General features: G+C 42.6%; 1 protein-coding gene across 1 annotated transcript in view; it reads left to right on the top strand.

Annotated features, from left to right (window-relative positions):
* Positions 1-16573, top strand: part of PDK1 (pyruvate dehydrogenase kinase 1) — a 48530-nt gene extending 31957 nt beyond the window's left edge. The window contains exons 5-11 of the mRNA XM_077272692.1: positions 4350-4445; positions 8974-9051; positions 9940-10016; positions 10682-10780; positions 13859-13969; positions 15127-15240; positions 16020-16573. Coding sequence (XP_077128807.1) covers positions 4350-4445; positions 8974-9051; positions 9940-10016; positions 10682-10780; positions 13859-13969; positions 15127-15240; positions 16020-16160 — 716 coding nt within the window. The 3' untranslated portion in view covers positions 16161-16573. The remainder of the gene's footprint in view (positions 1-4349; positions 4446-8973; positions 9052-9939; positions 10017-10681; positions 10781-13858; positions 13970-15126; positions 15241-16019) is intronic.
* The last annotated feature ends 159 nt before the right edge of the window (positions 16574-16732 follow it).

Below are 16732 nucleotides of genomic sequence, written 5' to 3'. Positions count from 1 at the left end.
CTTTGCTTTAATAAACTCCTGGGTTGCTTTGGCTTTATGTTTTGGGTCATTGTCCATCTGTAGTATGAAACGACGACCAATCAGTTTGGCTGCATTTGGCTGGATCTGAGCACACAGTATGGCGGCTCTGAAGACCTCAGAATTCATTCGGCTGCTTCTGTCCTGTGTCACATCATCAATAAACACTAGTGACCCAGTGCCACTGGCAGCCATGCATGCCCAAGCCATCACTCTGCCTCCGCCGTGTTTTACAGATGAGGTGGTATGCTTTGGATCATGAGCTGTACCACGCCTTCCCCATACTTTTCTCTTTCCATCATTCTGGTAGAGGTTGATCCTGGTTTCATCTGTCCAAAGAATGTTCTTCCTGAACTGGGCTGGCTTTTTTAGATGTTTTATAGCAAAGTCCAGTCTAGCCTTTTTATTCCTGATGCTTATGAGTGGCTTGCACCGTGCAGTGAACCCTCTGTAGTTACTTTCATGCAGTCTTCTCTTTATGGTAGATTTGGATATTGATGCGCCGACCTCCTGGAGAGTGTTGGTCACTTGGTTGGCTGTTGTGAAGGGGTTTCTCTTCACCATGGAGATTATTCTGCGATCATCCACCACTGTTGTCTTCCGTGGGCGCCCAGGTCTTTTTGCATTGATGAGTTCACCAGTGCTTTCTTTCTTTCTCAGGATGTACCAAACTGTACATTTTTCCACTTTTAATATTGTAGCAATTTCTCAGATGTTTTTTTTCTGTTTTCGCAGCTTAAGGATGGCTTGTTTCACCTGCAAGGAGAGCTCCTTTGACCGCATGTTTACTTCACAGCAAAACCTTCCAAATGCAAGCACCAAACCTCAAATCAACTCCAGGCCTTTTATCTGCTTAATTGAGCATGATATAACGAAGGGATTGCCCACACCTGTCCATGAAATAGCCTTGGAGTCAATTGTCCAATTACTTTTGGTCCCTTTAAAAACAGGGAGGCACATATTAAGGAGCTGAAACTCCTAAACCCTTCATCCAATTTTAATGTGGATACCCTCAAATGAAAGCTGAAAGTCTGAACTTCAACTGCATCTGAATTGTTTTGTTTAAAATTCATTGTGGTAATGTCTATAGCCAAAATTAGAAAAATGTTGTCTCTGTCCAAATATATATGGACTTAACTGTATATACTATATAGAGGAGGAGATGACATACAGGTACATACTACATACAGCAGGAGATGACATACAGGTATATACTATATACAGAAGGAGATGACACACAGGTATATACTATATACAGGAGCAGATTACCTACAGGTATATAGTATATACAGGAGGAGATGACATACAGGTATATGCTATGTATAGGAGGAGATGACATACAGGTATATACTATATACAGGAGGAGATGACACACAGATATATACTATATATAGGTGAGATGACACACAGGTATATACTATATACAGGAGGAGATTACATACAGGTATATACTATATATAGGAGGAGATGACATACAGGTATATACTATATACAGGGGAGATGACACACAGCAGGTATATACTATATACAGGGGAGATGACATACAGGTATATACTATATACAGGAGATGACATACAGGTGTATACTATATATAAGGGAGATGACAAACATGTATATACTGAGGTGAAAATGAGAGGTGTGAGGTGAAAATGAAAAGGTGTGAGTGCAAAATGAGAGGAGTGAGGGAAAATAGTGGAGTGATCGGAAAATGACAGATGTGAGGTCGAAATGACAAGTGTTAGGGGGGAATGAGAGGAGTGAGGGGGAAAATAAGAGGAGTGAGGGGGAAAACGAGAGGTGTGAGGGAGAAAATGAGAGATGTGATGGGAAAATGAGAGGCGTGATGGGAAAATAAGAGAAGTGAGGTGCTATAACTAACCACAGATATTTACTATGCCCAGGCAACGCCGGGCTCTTCAGCTAGCTTAGATTTACAATCTCCATGCTTTTCTCATGGTCAACTTTATGTGGCCTATTCAAGAGTTGGAACAGCCAAAAATCTGTTTGTCTTTGCACCTGAAGGAAAAACTAAGAATGTCGTTTATCAAAAGGCTCTCGAATAAGTAGTAGAAGATTACTTCACATTACTTGGCCAATTTAGTTAAATCTGTGTGGAATATCTCTGGTGTTGAAATATATGTTGTAAAATGCTTCTATTAGCTTAGTTTTTGCCTTTTAATAATTACCTTTCTATCTATTTGTTTTGTGGTTTTTTTTGTGCAGAATAAATTTTTGTTAACACATTCTATTTTGCTAATAGCAGTTAATACCCCGGGCGAAGCCGGGTAGTACAGCTAGTGTGTGTATGTATATGTAATAAATAAATAAATATATATATATATATATATATATATATATATATATATATATATATATATATATATATATATATATATATATATATATATATATATATATATATATATATATAAATTATTATTATTATTATATACAGTACAGACCAAAAGTTTGGACACACCTTCTCATTTAAAGATTTTTCTGCATTTTCATGACTATGAAAATTGTACATTCACACTGAAGGCATCAAAACTGTGAATTAACATATGTGGAATTAGATACTTAACAAAAAAGTGTGAAACAACTGAAATTATGTCTTATATTCCAGGTTCTTCAAAGTAGCCACCTTTTGCTCTGATGACTGCTTTGCACACTCTTGGCATTCTCTTGATGAGCTTCAAGAGGTAGTCACCGGGAATGGTTTTCACTTCAGTGCCCTGTCAGGTTTAATAAGTGGGATTTCTTGCCTTATAAATGGGGTTGGGACCATCAGTTGTGTTGTGCAGAAGTCTGGTGGATACACAGCTAATAGTCCTACTGAATAGACTGTTAGAATTTGTATTATGGCAAGAAAAAAAGCAGCTAAGTAAAGAAAAACGAGAGGCCATCATTACTTTAAGAAATGAAGGTCAGTCAGTCCAGAACATTGGGAAAACTTTGAAATTGTCCCCAAGTGCAGTTGCAAAAACCATCAAGCGCTAAAAAGAAACTGGCTCACATGAGGACTGTCCCAGGAAAGGAAGACCAAGAGTCACCTCTGCTTCTGAGGATAAGTTTATCCAAGTCACCAGCCTCAGAAATCACAGGTTAACAGCAGCTCAGATTAGAGACCAGGTCAATGCCACACAGAGTTCTAGCAGCAGACACATCTCTACAACAACTGTTAAGAGGAGACTTTGTGCAGCAGGCCTTCATGGTAAAATAGCTGCTAGGAAACCACTGCTAAGGACAGGCAACAAGCAGAAGAGACTTGTTTGGGCTAAAGAACACAAGGAATGGACATTAGACCAGTGGAAATCTGTGCTTTGGTCTGATGAGTCCAAATTTGAGATCTTTGGTTCCAACCACCGTGTCTTTGTGCGAAGCAGAAAAGGTGAACGGATGGACTCTACATGCCTGGTTCCCACCGTGAAGCATGGAGGAGGAGGTGTGATGGTGTGGGGGTGCTTTGCTGGTGACACTGTTGGGGATTTATTCAAAATTGAAGGCATACTGAACCAGCATGGCTACCACAGCATCTTGCAGCGGCATGCTATTCCATCCAGTTTGCATTTAGTTGGACCATCATTTATTTTTCAACAGGACAATGACCCCAAACACACCTCCAGGCTGTGTAAGGGCTATTTGACCAAGAAGGAGAGTGATGGGGTGCTACGCCAGATGACCTGGCCTCCACAGTCACCAGACCTGAACCCATTCGAGATGGTTTGGGGTGAGCTGGACCGCAGAGTGAAGGCAAAAGGGCCAACAAGTGCTAAGCATCTCTGGGAACTCCTTCAAGATTGTTGGAAGACCATTCCCGGTGACAACCTCTTGAAGCTCATCAAGAGAATGCCAAGAGTATGCAAAGCAGTCATCAAAGCAAAAGGTGACTACTTTGAAGAACCCAGAATATAAGACATAATTTCAGTTGTTTCACACTTTTTTGTTAAGTATATAATTCCACGTGTTAATTCATAGTTTTGATGCCTTCAGTGTGAATGTACAATCTTCATAGTCATGAAAATACAGAAAAATCTTTAAATGAGAAGGTGTGTCCAAACTTTTGGTCTGTACTGTATATATGTGTCAGAGTGTGTGTGTGTGTGTGTGTGTGTGTGTGTGTATATATATATATATATATATACAGTATATATAATATCTTAATTTAATTTCAGTGGTTTGTTCCATTCATCTCTGTGTAACCACCTCCATGAATTCCTTATGTCCCCTTGATTTTATTAAATAATTCAAAAGATACGTATTTTTAATGATACGTAGTTGGTACATTTGCTCTTGATAACACAGCTGTAAATGTTGTCTTTGCATTGTAGCGCTTCTTTTTGGTGGAAAAGTGAAGGAGAATCCGGCTCATCCGAAACACATCGGCAGCATAGACCCAGCAAGCAATGTGGTTGACGTTGTGAGAGGTAAGTCTTCTAAACAGCAATAGCACAAAAAGAGGATTCAGAGATCCTCCAAAAATTCAGAAAAAACAGCAAAAAGGCAGAGACGCTTACCTGCCTAGGCCTCCAAACAAATGCACTATCAGGATGCAGTGGACCCATGTGGTTAAGGCTACTTTCACACTAGCGTTAACTGCAATACGTCGCAATGCGTCGTTTTGCCGAAAAAACGCATCCTGCAAAAGTGCTTGCAGGATGCGTTTTTTCCCCATAGACTAACATTAGCAACGCATTTGCGATGCATTGACACACGTCGCAACCATCGTGCGACGGTTGCGCCGTGTTGTGGCGGACAATCGGGAGCAAAAAACGTTACATGTAACGTTTTTTGCTCCCGACGGTCCGCTTTTTCCGACCGCGCATGCGCGGCCGGAACTCCGCCCCCACCTCCCTGCACTTCCCCGAACCTCACAATGGGGCAGCGGATGCACTGGAAAAATGCATCCGCTGCCCCCGTTGTGCGGCGGAGACAACGCTAGCGTTGGTAACCTCGGCCCGACGCACTGCGACGGGCCGAGCCCGACGCTAGTGTGAAAGTAGCCTTAGATGGCGGCAACACAGGTGCAGAATTGCCGATGAGGCAACCACTCACAACCTACCAAACTAATGGAGGGGGTGGCTGCTTGGCATATTACTGCACATAAGAGACTTGTATGTGGCGCTGTTCACACAATGGAGATGCACAGCATCCAGGTTAACAGCCTAGTAGTGACACCCTTCTATTAGCTCAGGCGGGCTACCCAGTGCTATCCAAATGCACCCCATGTGAACAGACACCACAGATTACAAGACAAAATGGGCCCAACTGCACCCCCAAAAAAGTGCAAAAAACACAAAAAAATATATGTGAGGTATTCGTTTATATTTTGGCCAAAATACGCAAGCTCGTAACCCTCGTAAGTCCTCTTCTACAGACTGTGGTCGGGCACATGGACCGTGGCCTCTATTGTCACTGTTCATACGTGGTGCATTACGGTTGTATTTGTCTGGTAAGTGAAATGGGATAATTACCGTTACTTTCCGTTGGACCTGAGCCCACTCCATACGTACCTGTGCTGGCTGTATAACGCTGAGTTCACATTGCGTTTTAGCCTACAGTGAGTGGCTATGTTGGGGCTTGCGTCTGAAGCCTTGGTAAATGTGATTTGGACACTTCCACTGATGGGGCCATTGACTGTAATTATGCAGATGGAGTTACTGTGTGCTCTGTCAGATATCATTTTCGGCTGTTTACGCCTATTGAGGCCGGCTTCAGGACCTAGTTGATTGCGCCTTGGAGCCTGTCTCAAATAGGCAGGTCTGGCTGAAAATTATGTCCGACATGGCAGACTACATCTGGAATATTACAGCCAATAGTCCAGGGCCGGACTGGCCATCGGGCCGTTCTGGCAAATGCCAGAAGGGCCGGTGGCAGTAGTGGGCCGCTCGAGTGTGCCGCTGTCGGCACACTCCCCCCGCTGTCGGCACACTCCCAGCCCCGCATTCAACTATACCGGCGTCATAGACGCCGGTACAGTTGAATGCAATGATGGAGGAGAGTGCGTCTGCTGACGCTCCCTCTCCCATCATTCCCCGCTCTGCCTGCCACTGACACTGCGGGTGCGCGATGATGTCATATCATCGCGCACCTGCTGTGTGACCGGGCGGGCAGACTGCAGCTGCTGAGACCGGAGCCAGGAGCAGCGTGGGGCAAGAAAAAAGGTGAGTAGTGTTGTTTTTTTTTTTGTTTTTTTTTAATCAATGAGTGATAACTGGATTGTGGGGCTATTGGGGGGGGGGGGGGGCTGCATTACATTCTATGGGGCTGTGCTGCATTATATTGTATGATGGCTGTGCTGCATTACATTCTATGGGGCTGTGCTGCATTACATTCTATGGGGGCTGTGCTGCATTCCATTCTACGGGGGCTGTGCTGCATTCCATTCTACAGGGGCTGTGCTGCATTCCATTCTACGGGGACTGTGCTGCATTCCATTCTACGGGGACTGGGCTGCATTACATTCTACGGGGACTGGGCTGTATTACATTCTACGGGGGCTGTGCTGCATTACATTCTACGGGGGCTGTGCTGCATTACATTCTACGGGGACTGGGCTGCATTACATTCTACGGGGACTGGGCTGTATTACATTCTATGGGGGCTGTGCTGTATTACATTCTATGGGGGCTGTGCTGCATTACATTCTATGGGGCTGTGCTGCATTACATTCTATGGGACTGCTGCATTCCATTCTACGGGGGCTGTGCTGCATTACATTCTACGGGGACTGGGCTGCATTCCATTCTACGGGGACTGTGCTGCATTACATTCTACGGGGACTGGGCTGTATTACATTCTATGGGGACTGGGCTGTATTACATTCTACGGGGACTGTGCTGCATTACATTCTACGGGGACTGGGCTGCATTCCATTCTACGGGGACTGTGCTGCATTACATTCTACGGGGACTGGGCTGTATTACATTCTATGGGGACTGGGCTGTATTACATTCTATGGGGACTGGGCTGTATTACATTCTACGGGGACTGTGCTGTATTACATTCTATGGGGGCTGTGCTGCATTACATTCTATGGGGACTGGGCTGTAATGCTGGATACAGCTGTGATTATATGTTATATAGTCGTGTTACACTCCCCTCACTTCTTGTAACCTACAAATGTACAAAGATATTATACAGTCACCATGTGACAAGTGGGCCTGTGTGACTTCACATGCCAGGGCTGAATTTTAGTCCCAGTCCGGCCCTGCAATAGTCCCATCAGCGCACCCGCCCAAATCACGTTTTCCAGGGCTTCAGACGTGAGCCCGACGGAACTACTGACCGTAGGCTAAAATGCAATGTGAACTCAGCCTTATACAGCTGACACCTATCTGCATCTTGCTGCACTCTGGGCCTAAATAACTCAGAGACCAACTCTCTTGGTCTCCAATCAGTGTCTTTTGTCCAAGGCTGTTAGTAACCGTCTGGGCCTCGGGACTGTGACATGTATAGTGCTGCATTCTACCTTTTAAGCACTGATGTGCTGCCCCTTTTACAGCAGGAGTCCACTACCAGACATAGAAATGAATTACAGGACCTCCCCAAACACATGTATAATTCAGTTCCGCAGTTTCTATTTATCTGGAAACTGTGAATTGTTCATTGAGAACCTTCTTTGCCCAGGAAATTATCGCTTCTGATCATATAAGGGATTTTATATACATAATTTAAATCCTCACTGCAATAAAGTGAAGGTTTACTGATTTAACGCCATACTGTTATTTTTATTGTAGACCAGTATGCGATAAGAGCATTAGCGCCCCCTTGAGGTGACTGATGCAGCAAACATTTTATCTTTAGTTAATGTATACACCTAATTAATATAATAAAAATACTGCACCCGAACCCTCCAGGGTTTTTCATTTGAAAAAAATAACTTGTTTTCACCGGACAAGCCTTATAGAGCATGAATGGAGCTGCGTCTGGATATTCTTGGATAGGTTATAACTTGCTGATATCTTCGGGTCCATCACATCACCTAAACAGAGATGAGGGTTCTGCAGACCCCCAACTGAATAGAGAGGTGGCCGGGTTTGTACACCAGCGCTTCAATTATTTTGTAGGACACTGCAGTATAGCAGTCCCCCCTAGAGAGTGATTGGAGCAGTTGTGCGCAAGCCCCGTTCTTTGGATAGGTGGGGGTCCTAGCAGTCAAACCCGACTCCCTCGACACCAGATCAGAAAACGATCCCCCTAAACATATGGGATAGGGGATAACTTGTAAAACTGAGAATAACTGTTCTATAATAAATATTTAGAATGGAGAGTCCTCAGTGGTTGATACCTTTTAATGGCTAACTGAAAAGATGGTAACAAATTGCAAACTTCCGAGACTACACAGGTCTCTTCATCAGGCATAGAATAATACAAATTCTGAAGAATCACATATTTATGCTCAACATTAGTCTATGCCTGATGAAGAGACCTGTGTAGTCTCGAAAGCTTGCAATTTGTTACCATCTTTTCAGTTAGCCATTAAAAGGTATCAACCACTGAGGACTCTCAATTCTAAATATTTTTCTATCTACTGGCTAACACGGTACCAAGGTATATATCTTTCCTGTATCTATAATAAATAATAATTTATGACCTGGATAAAGAATAAAATACAAGTAAACTTTACCATTCATCCCAAACATTGGCCCACTTTAGAGCACTGATCCTATGGTACAGTCATGGGGCTGACACATAATGGAAACTAGGTAGACCCCATTATAGTCACTGGTGTACATTGTGCCCTGTTGGTGTGAAGAGACAGGTCCGGCACTGCCAACTTTTTCATTCTCCTCTTATAACAAAATAAATGAAGGACTTGGATGGGAGCAGAGCCTCCGAACAGCCAGAGCACAGATCAGTGAGGGCGAGCACCAGATCCATATTGCAGTAATCCGGTGCATGCTGTACCTCTGCTATGTAGATCCCGGTCTATTAACCTGTTTTGTCTTCTAGATGGATATGAGAATGCAAAATCCCTGTGTGACTTGTATTACATGAGCTCTCCTGAGCTGGAGCTTGCAGAATTCAATGGTGCGTATCATTGTATGCTTCGTCTCCCTGATGTTTGTTGTCTCCCTGATGTTTGTTGTCTCCCTGATGTTTGTTGTCTCCCTGATGTTTGTTGTCTCCCTTGATGTTTGTTGTCTCCCTGATGTTTGTTGTCTCCCTGATGTTTGTTGTCTCCCTGATGTTTTATTGTCTGACCTGAGTTCTTGCACCTCGGCTGCTTCTCTACATTTCACAAATCTTATTCTCGCTCTCCTCACTTGGTGCCACCAAAATGGTGCAATATTTTCTCCATCCATTTGCCCACGTAGTGTTATATTAATTACACACATCCATTATGTTGTAGTGACTTATTCATTTTGAAGCTGTTGTGTGTTTTTTCAATACCCCGATAGAGAATTTTTAGGGTCCTAGGGGAAAGTCTCCTATTGGCAAAAGTAGAGATCAGCTATGCATGTATCTATGCAAATTGCATGTTCACAGAGGAAGCGAAGAGTTTATAGCACCATCTTTTGGAAATCTGAAGTTAATATCCTCTCTATAAAGAGCCTTACCACATGACTTGGGATATAAAGCCAGACCAGAATCTCCTTTTGCAGACAGATGTTTCGGTATTTTTTACCCCTCATCAGTGCAAAGTAGCTGGTCATACAGCCTGGCTGTATGACGCAAACAGATCAATGATTTTAGTAACTACTATGAAATTTATCATTTACCCTGCATGGAAACGGAACACTTTCTACAGTATTCACCCAATGGTTGCAGCCAATTGATGTGGTTCGCAGCTGAGGAACCACCTGGTGATCTTCTGTATGTCAATGGCGTTTTGTCCCGGACTGTCTATTTGTTTGGAACTGTTAATTGCAGGATATTTGGGGTACTAATTTTCTTTTTACTTTATTAATCTTCCAGCACAGAATCCAGGACAGCCGATTCAGGTGGTGTACGTGCCCTCCCATCTGTACCATATGGTGTTTGAGCTTTTCAAGGTGTGTGATCTACTCTCACCATCCTACCGAAAGGAGGACATTTAACTTCTTATCCAGTCCATATTATGTTTTATTATGTTTCATTTAAGTTTGTTGTTTTGTGTGTGTGAAACGGCTTCTGTTGATAACATATCATTTCATTCTCATGATGGCCTCGGGGATGGGCGGAGGCTGGATTGGAGCAGGAAACCTAAAATTCAAAATCCTTCAAAAGGATTTTTTTTTTAAAGGAATGACCTATTGCCAGGCATGACGTTAATTTGTGGGAATCTGTCCTTTGGGTGATCATCTATTCTAAGAATATATATTCCTTGAAAAAAAAAAAATCTTTCTCTTTAACACCACCTCGCTTGCGCTGCTATATATATTCACCCCATAAATGAACTAGCTCTAATCTTCAGCGTATATATATATATATATATATATATATATATATATATATATATATATATATATATATATATATATATTATACACACACGTATATGATATATAAATATACACGTGTGTGTGTATATGTATATATATATATGTGTGTGTGTGTATGCGCTGAAGATTAGAGCTAGGCCATTTCTTATTTTAATGTCATGTGTTCTCTATTGCTGGTAAATATCTCTTGTAAAAGGAATACATGACCATAGACTTTGGGTAATGTTTCTTCTTAGAATGCAATGCGCGCTACCATGGAATTCCACGCTGACAAAGGCGTCTATCCTCCTGTGAAAGTGAGAGTAGCTTTGGGAAGTGAAGACTTAACAGTCAAGGTAAGACCTCCGTAACCATGCTGCACAGAGAAACTGTGGAGAAGCATTTCTGTTAGGCCGGCGTCACACTTGGCGTAAGACAATACGGTCCGTATTTTACGGCCGTAATACGGAGAAATGTTCCCAAAATAGTGATCCGTAGGCAGGGTGTGTCAGCGTATTTTGCGCATGGCATCCTCCGTATGTAATCCGTATGGCATCCGTACTGCGATATTTTCTCGCAGGCTTGCAAAACTGACATCTAATGGATTTATGTGCTCAAATGTTCGGGAAAACATATATATCATTGAGACATATATATATATATATATATATATATATATATATATATATATATATATATATATATATATATATATATATATATATATATATATATATATATATATATATATATATATATATATATTATATAGTCTGTATTTATATTTACGCCGGATTTTCATTTCTCCTGCCTAAACCCGACAGGATATGAGGCATGGTTTACATATAGTAAACCATCTCATATCCCCATTTTTTTTGCATATTCCACACTACTAATGTTAGTAGTGTGTGTATGCAAAATTTGGGCGCTGTAGCTGCTAAAATAAAGGGTTAAATGGCGGAAAAAATTGGCGTGGGCTCCCGTGCAATTTTCTCCGCCAGAGTGGTAAAGCCAGTGACTGACGGCAGATATTAATAGCCAGGAGAGGGTCCATGGTTATTGGCCCCCCCGTGGCTAAAAACATCTGCCCCCAGCCACCCCAGAAAAGGCACATCTGGAAGATGTGCCTATTCTGGCACTTGGCCACTCTCTTCCCACTCCCCTGTAGCGGTGGGATATGGGGTAATGAAGGGTTAATGCTACCTTGCTATTGTAAGGTGACATTAAGCCAGATTAATAATGGAGAGGCGTCAATTATGACACCTATCCATTATTAATCCAATTGTATGAAAGGGTTAAAAAACACACACACACATGATTTAAAATTATTTTAATGAAATAAACACAGCGGTTGTTGTAATATTTTATTGCTCTCTCAATCCATTTGCAGACCCTCGCTTGGCAAAACAATAAACGCACAATATACATACCTTCTGCTGACCCGTCACGTCCCACGAAGTAATCCATCTGAAGGGGTTAAAATAATTTACAAGCAGGAGCCCTGCAAATGCAGCTGTGCTCGTGCTTGTAATTCCCCGGCGAATGAAGGAAATGTAGGTCATTGACCTACATTTCCTTCAGTCGCGGTGATGCGCCCCCTGGTGGATGTCCTCATATGACCTGGAGCGTGGGAAAAAGTTCCCAGGCTGCAGTTCATGAGAACATCCAGCAGGGGCGCATCACCGCGACTGAAGGAAATGTAGGTCAATGACCTACATTTCCTTCATTCGCCGGGGAATTACAAGCACGAGCACAGCTGCATTTGCAGGGCTCCTGCTTGTAAATTATTTTAACCCCTTCAGATGGATTACTTCATGGGACGTGACGGGTCAGCAGAAGGTATGTATATTGTGTGTTTATTATTTTGCCAAGCGAGGGTCTGCAAATGGATTGAGAGAGCAATAAAATATTACAACAACCGCTGTGTTTATTTCATTAAAATACTTTTAAATCATGTGTGTGTGTGTGTGTTTTAACCCTTTCATACAATTGGATTAATAATGGATAGGTGTCATAATTGACGCCTCTCCATTATTAATCTGGCTTAATGTCACCTTACAATAGCAAGGTGGCATTAACCCTTCATTACCCCATATCCCACCGCTACAGGGAGTGGGAAGAGAGTGGCCAAGTGCCAGAATAGGCGCATCTTCCAGATGTGCCTTTTCTGGGGTGGCTGGGGGCAGATGTTTGTAGCCAGGGGGGGCCAATAACCATGGACCCTCTCCTGGCTATTAATATCTGCCCTCAGTCACTGGCTTTACCACTCTGGCGGAGAAAATTGCGCGGGAGCCCACGCCAATTTTTTCCGCCATTTAACCCTTTATTTTAGCAGCTACAGCGCTCAAATTTTGCATACACACTCTACTAACAGTAGTGTGGAATATGCAAAAAAAAATGGGGATATGAGATGGTCTACTGTATGTAAACCATGTCTCATATCATGTCGGGTTTAGGCAGGAGAAATGAAAAGCCGGCAATTGAATTACCGACTTTTCACTAACACCGCTGCGTATTTCTCGCAAGTCACACTGCTGGTCCGTGTGGAATCCGTATTTTTCTCGCCCCCATAGACTTTCATTGGCGATTTTTTTGCGCAATACGCTGACAAACGCAGCATGCTGCGATTTTGTACGGCCGTAGAACGCCGTATATTACGGATCCGTAATATACGGCTGATAGGACGAGACCCATTGAGAAGCATTGTGCCGTATGTTATGCGAGTTTTACGCACGTAGTTTCTGCGCTCTTACGTCCGTAAAACTCGCATGTGTGACGGCGGCCTCCGATTTCAAGATGACTTTTTTTGCTTTTTTTTTTTTTTTTTAATTTGTAATGGCAATTGCAATAAATTGCTTCCAATCTGTCAGATTATCGTTGTTTTTAGTGGACAGGAAACCTAGTGTGCTATAATATTCCACCCAGTGAAAAAATAGAAAGCCTGTATCCTACAAAAAAATATATCTGTGGGTGCCATGATGCTTTAAGTTTATTCAAATGAGCCCATTATTCCGCTGTGGAAAGGCAGAAATCTAGCTTGTGTGTATGACCTTCATTATTTACTATCTGTTCAAGTCATGGAATGGCTCCAAGCAGTGCACCTGGTCTCTAAAGGGGTTCTCCACCTCCAATTGTTTTTATTTATTTTTCATTTAAATACATGTATTTGGAGCTAAAAAATATTTTTTTGCAATTGGGTTTAACTGAGAAATGAATAATTTGGGCTTTTACAGGCTTTGTTTCCTGGCACATTCAACGTGGTCTGTGGAGTGCAAAACAAGACAAAAATACAAAATTGTCCCTAGTGATAGAATTGATCCAGAATGTATATTTTATAATCACATTTCTCTCTCCAATAAACACTACAGTAGATCCTCTCTGTATACACTATATACAGTATATTGTACTGTAATAAGCAATGGTTTACATCGCAGCTCAGTGACCGCGGGGGTGGAGTGCCGCTCAGGAAGATTGATAGACTCTTTAACTACATGTATTCGACTGCACCACTTCCAAGAATGGAGACCTCTCGTGCCACACCGCTGGTGAGTCCAGGACGATCCCAACAAACATGGAGACGTCAAGCTTAGGATCTCTTACTATACTTTATATGCGATCGGCCGGGATCACATGTTGTTTTGGCCAAACGTCAATGAATATATTGCGAAGGAACCCCTAAATCCCCCCCAAAAAACGGGATTTGAACATGCTCCAGCTAGCGGCAAAGACTTCCAAACAGAGTTGAAAACATGAACTTTGGACTCCATTTGAGCTTTTTTTCCCCCATCGGATCCATCTATTGTTTCCCACTTCACAGACCCATACGGCCCAGAAAAGCTCAAGCTTAGTCCAAAGTTGCTTATTTTAGACTCCGATAATTGAGGTCTGTTATCTGAATCCTGTTTTTCGGGGGTTCAGATGGAATCAATGAATGTGTGACCCAAAACAAGATGTAAACCCAGTGGCCTTGTGCTCCAGATACAGACTTGTAACTTGTTTGCCGGATTCTCCTGTTCATTTGGAAACTAAATTGTCATTAGAACAGACGACGCTACTGAACCGTGCAGAAAAAACACTCAGGATCTTGTTCCAGAGGCGGCTGGGGGTTTAGGAGAGATGGATTTTTGTTTATTTCATGGTAAAACTTGTTGTGATGCATAGATATGCATTTAAAAAAAAATAAAGGAATCGATCTTTTGGGGGTGGTTTGAGCTTGTGTGGGTTAGACTATGTTCATGTTGGTGTTATTGCTTCTATTTATAATTGGCCAGATCTATAATGGAGACATGAGCATTGTAAAAAGCATGTACACCGCAGCACGAGGAGGCTGCAAAATGTCCAGTCTAAGGCTGTGTGCACACGTTCTGGAATTTTCGCGTTCTTTTCAGCTATAAAAATGCGATAAAGCCACAAAAAAACCATCCACTAAGCATCCTATTAATAGAATGCAATCCGCAATTTTTGTGCACATGTTGCATCGCGGTAAAAAACGCAGCATGTTCATTAATCTTGCAGATTTTTTGCTATTTAATGCATTGGGAAGCTCCGGAAAAAAAAAAGCCGCTAAAAAACGCATGCGGATTTCCTGCAGAAAAAGTCCGGTTTTGCTTAGGAAGTTTCTGCAAAGAATCCTGACGTGTGCACATGGCCAAAGCCTTCCGTTAAGTTGTCTAATCTTTGTTCCTTTGATGTCTTGGTGCAGGCGGGGTTCGGCTATGGCTTGCCTATATCCAAGCTGTATGCCCGATACTTCCAGGGAGACCTGAAGCTGTATTCTTTAGAAGGATATGGAACTGATGCTGTCATATATATCAAGGTATGGTAAGATGAGGATATAATTAGTATATTCTCTCTGGTAGTCCCAAGGTTGTCATATATCATCTGAATATTACTTACTATATCAATATGTATTATTTGGGCTGAAGTATAGGGACACACGTCTCAATCACGTTGAGTTCGGCGGGCACGTCAAAACGCCGCACGGGGACGCATCCGCATAGAACGCATGTCCCTGCATACACAATGTTAAAGATAGGTGCGCAGGACGGATGCGGATCTGAAGGTAAGAAGTACGCAACCCTATGCTGCTTACACAAACGTTAGTGTGAACCCAGCCTAAAGTTGCCACAAAGTTGAACAGTTTGAGGAAGGCCCTTTTCTGTTCCCCCATCACTGCGCTCCAGCGCACATGGTCCATAAAGGCATGGATGGGGGAGTTTGGTACCGGAGAACATGACCCACCACACAGACCCCGGACTTCAACACAATCCAACAGCTTTGCAATGAGCTAGAACAGAGATTGTGATCTCGGTCTCTTCTCCAACATCTGGGTCTGACCTCACAAATGCTCTTCTGGGTGAAGGGGCAAAAAGTGCCATAGACACCTCCAAAATATTATGGAAATACTTCCCGATGGAGCGGGAGCTGTTATAGATGCAAAGGGTGCACCACCAACTCTAGGTTAATGTCTATGGATTTAGAATGGGATGTCACAAAATCGGTAGGGTAAATGTGGATTTGTCCCAATACTTGTCCATCTAGTGTCTCTCTTCAGTGGCCACAGTTGTAAATAATGCATTTTCCTTCCATATCCAGGCTTTATCTACAGAATCGGTAGAGAGGCTCCCTGTGTATAATAAGTCAGCATGGAAACATTATAAAACCAACCACGAAGCGGACGATTGGTGCGTGCCGAGCAGCGAGCCTAAAGACATGACCACATTCCGCAGCAGCTGAGCGGCCCTCGGCTCCAGCGCATCTTGGACCTGGCTTGTCCCACAGTCGCATCGTCCACTTTGCACCTTTCATATATTTTTCAGTGGGTATAAAGCGTGCATTCTGTGATGACATGTATTGTACAAGCATAACCCGTGTCAGGTATATAGGAAAACACATTGTAAAACACTGTATCAGGCTGATCAGCGGAGGAGGAGCTGAAATCCTTATTTCACATGTGAAATGTATATACATCATTCTCATAAGGTATGGTCTGATCATAGCAAGGCAGTGGCGGACTATGACTGATCTTAAAGAGCATTTCCCCTAAAAAAAAAAAAAAAAATCATTAAAGGGGCTGTTCTGTATTATTATCCCCTTCTCTAAATATTTTTTTGGGTCAGGTACAGCAGCTTCAACCCTCTTCAATCAGTGTTATGCCCCTGCAGAGCCAAGGTAGCCATCCAATATATAAGGAGCAGGAGTCAACTCTTGTCCCTTCTCTCTATGATGTCCATATTCCCTCCTGGGTCATACAGACAAGAGTCCTCATTTTCTTACCAATCTTATATTTGTACTATTCTAATATGAAT

This window comes from Ranitomeya variabilis, chromosome 7, assembly GCF_051348905.1.
Source record: "Ranitomeya variabilis isolate aRanVar5 chromosome 7, aRanVar5.hap1, whole genome shotgun sequence".
Classification (NCBI taxonomy): Eukaryota; Metazoa; Chordata; class Amphibia; order Anura; family Dendrobatidae; genus Ranitomeya; species Ranitomeya variabilis.
The sequence above is the reverse complement of the archived record's forward strand: the minus strand, read 5'-3'. Positions and strand labels throughout refer to the sequence as shown.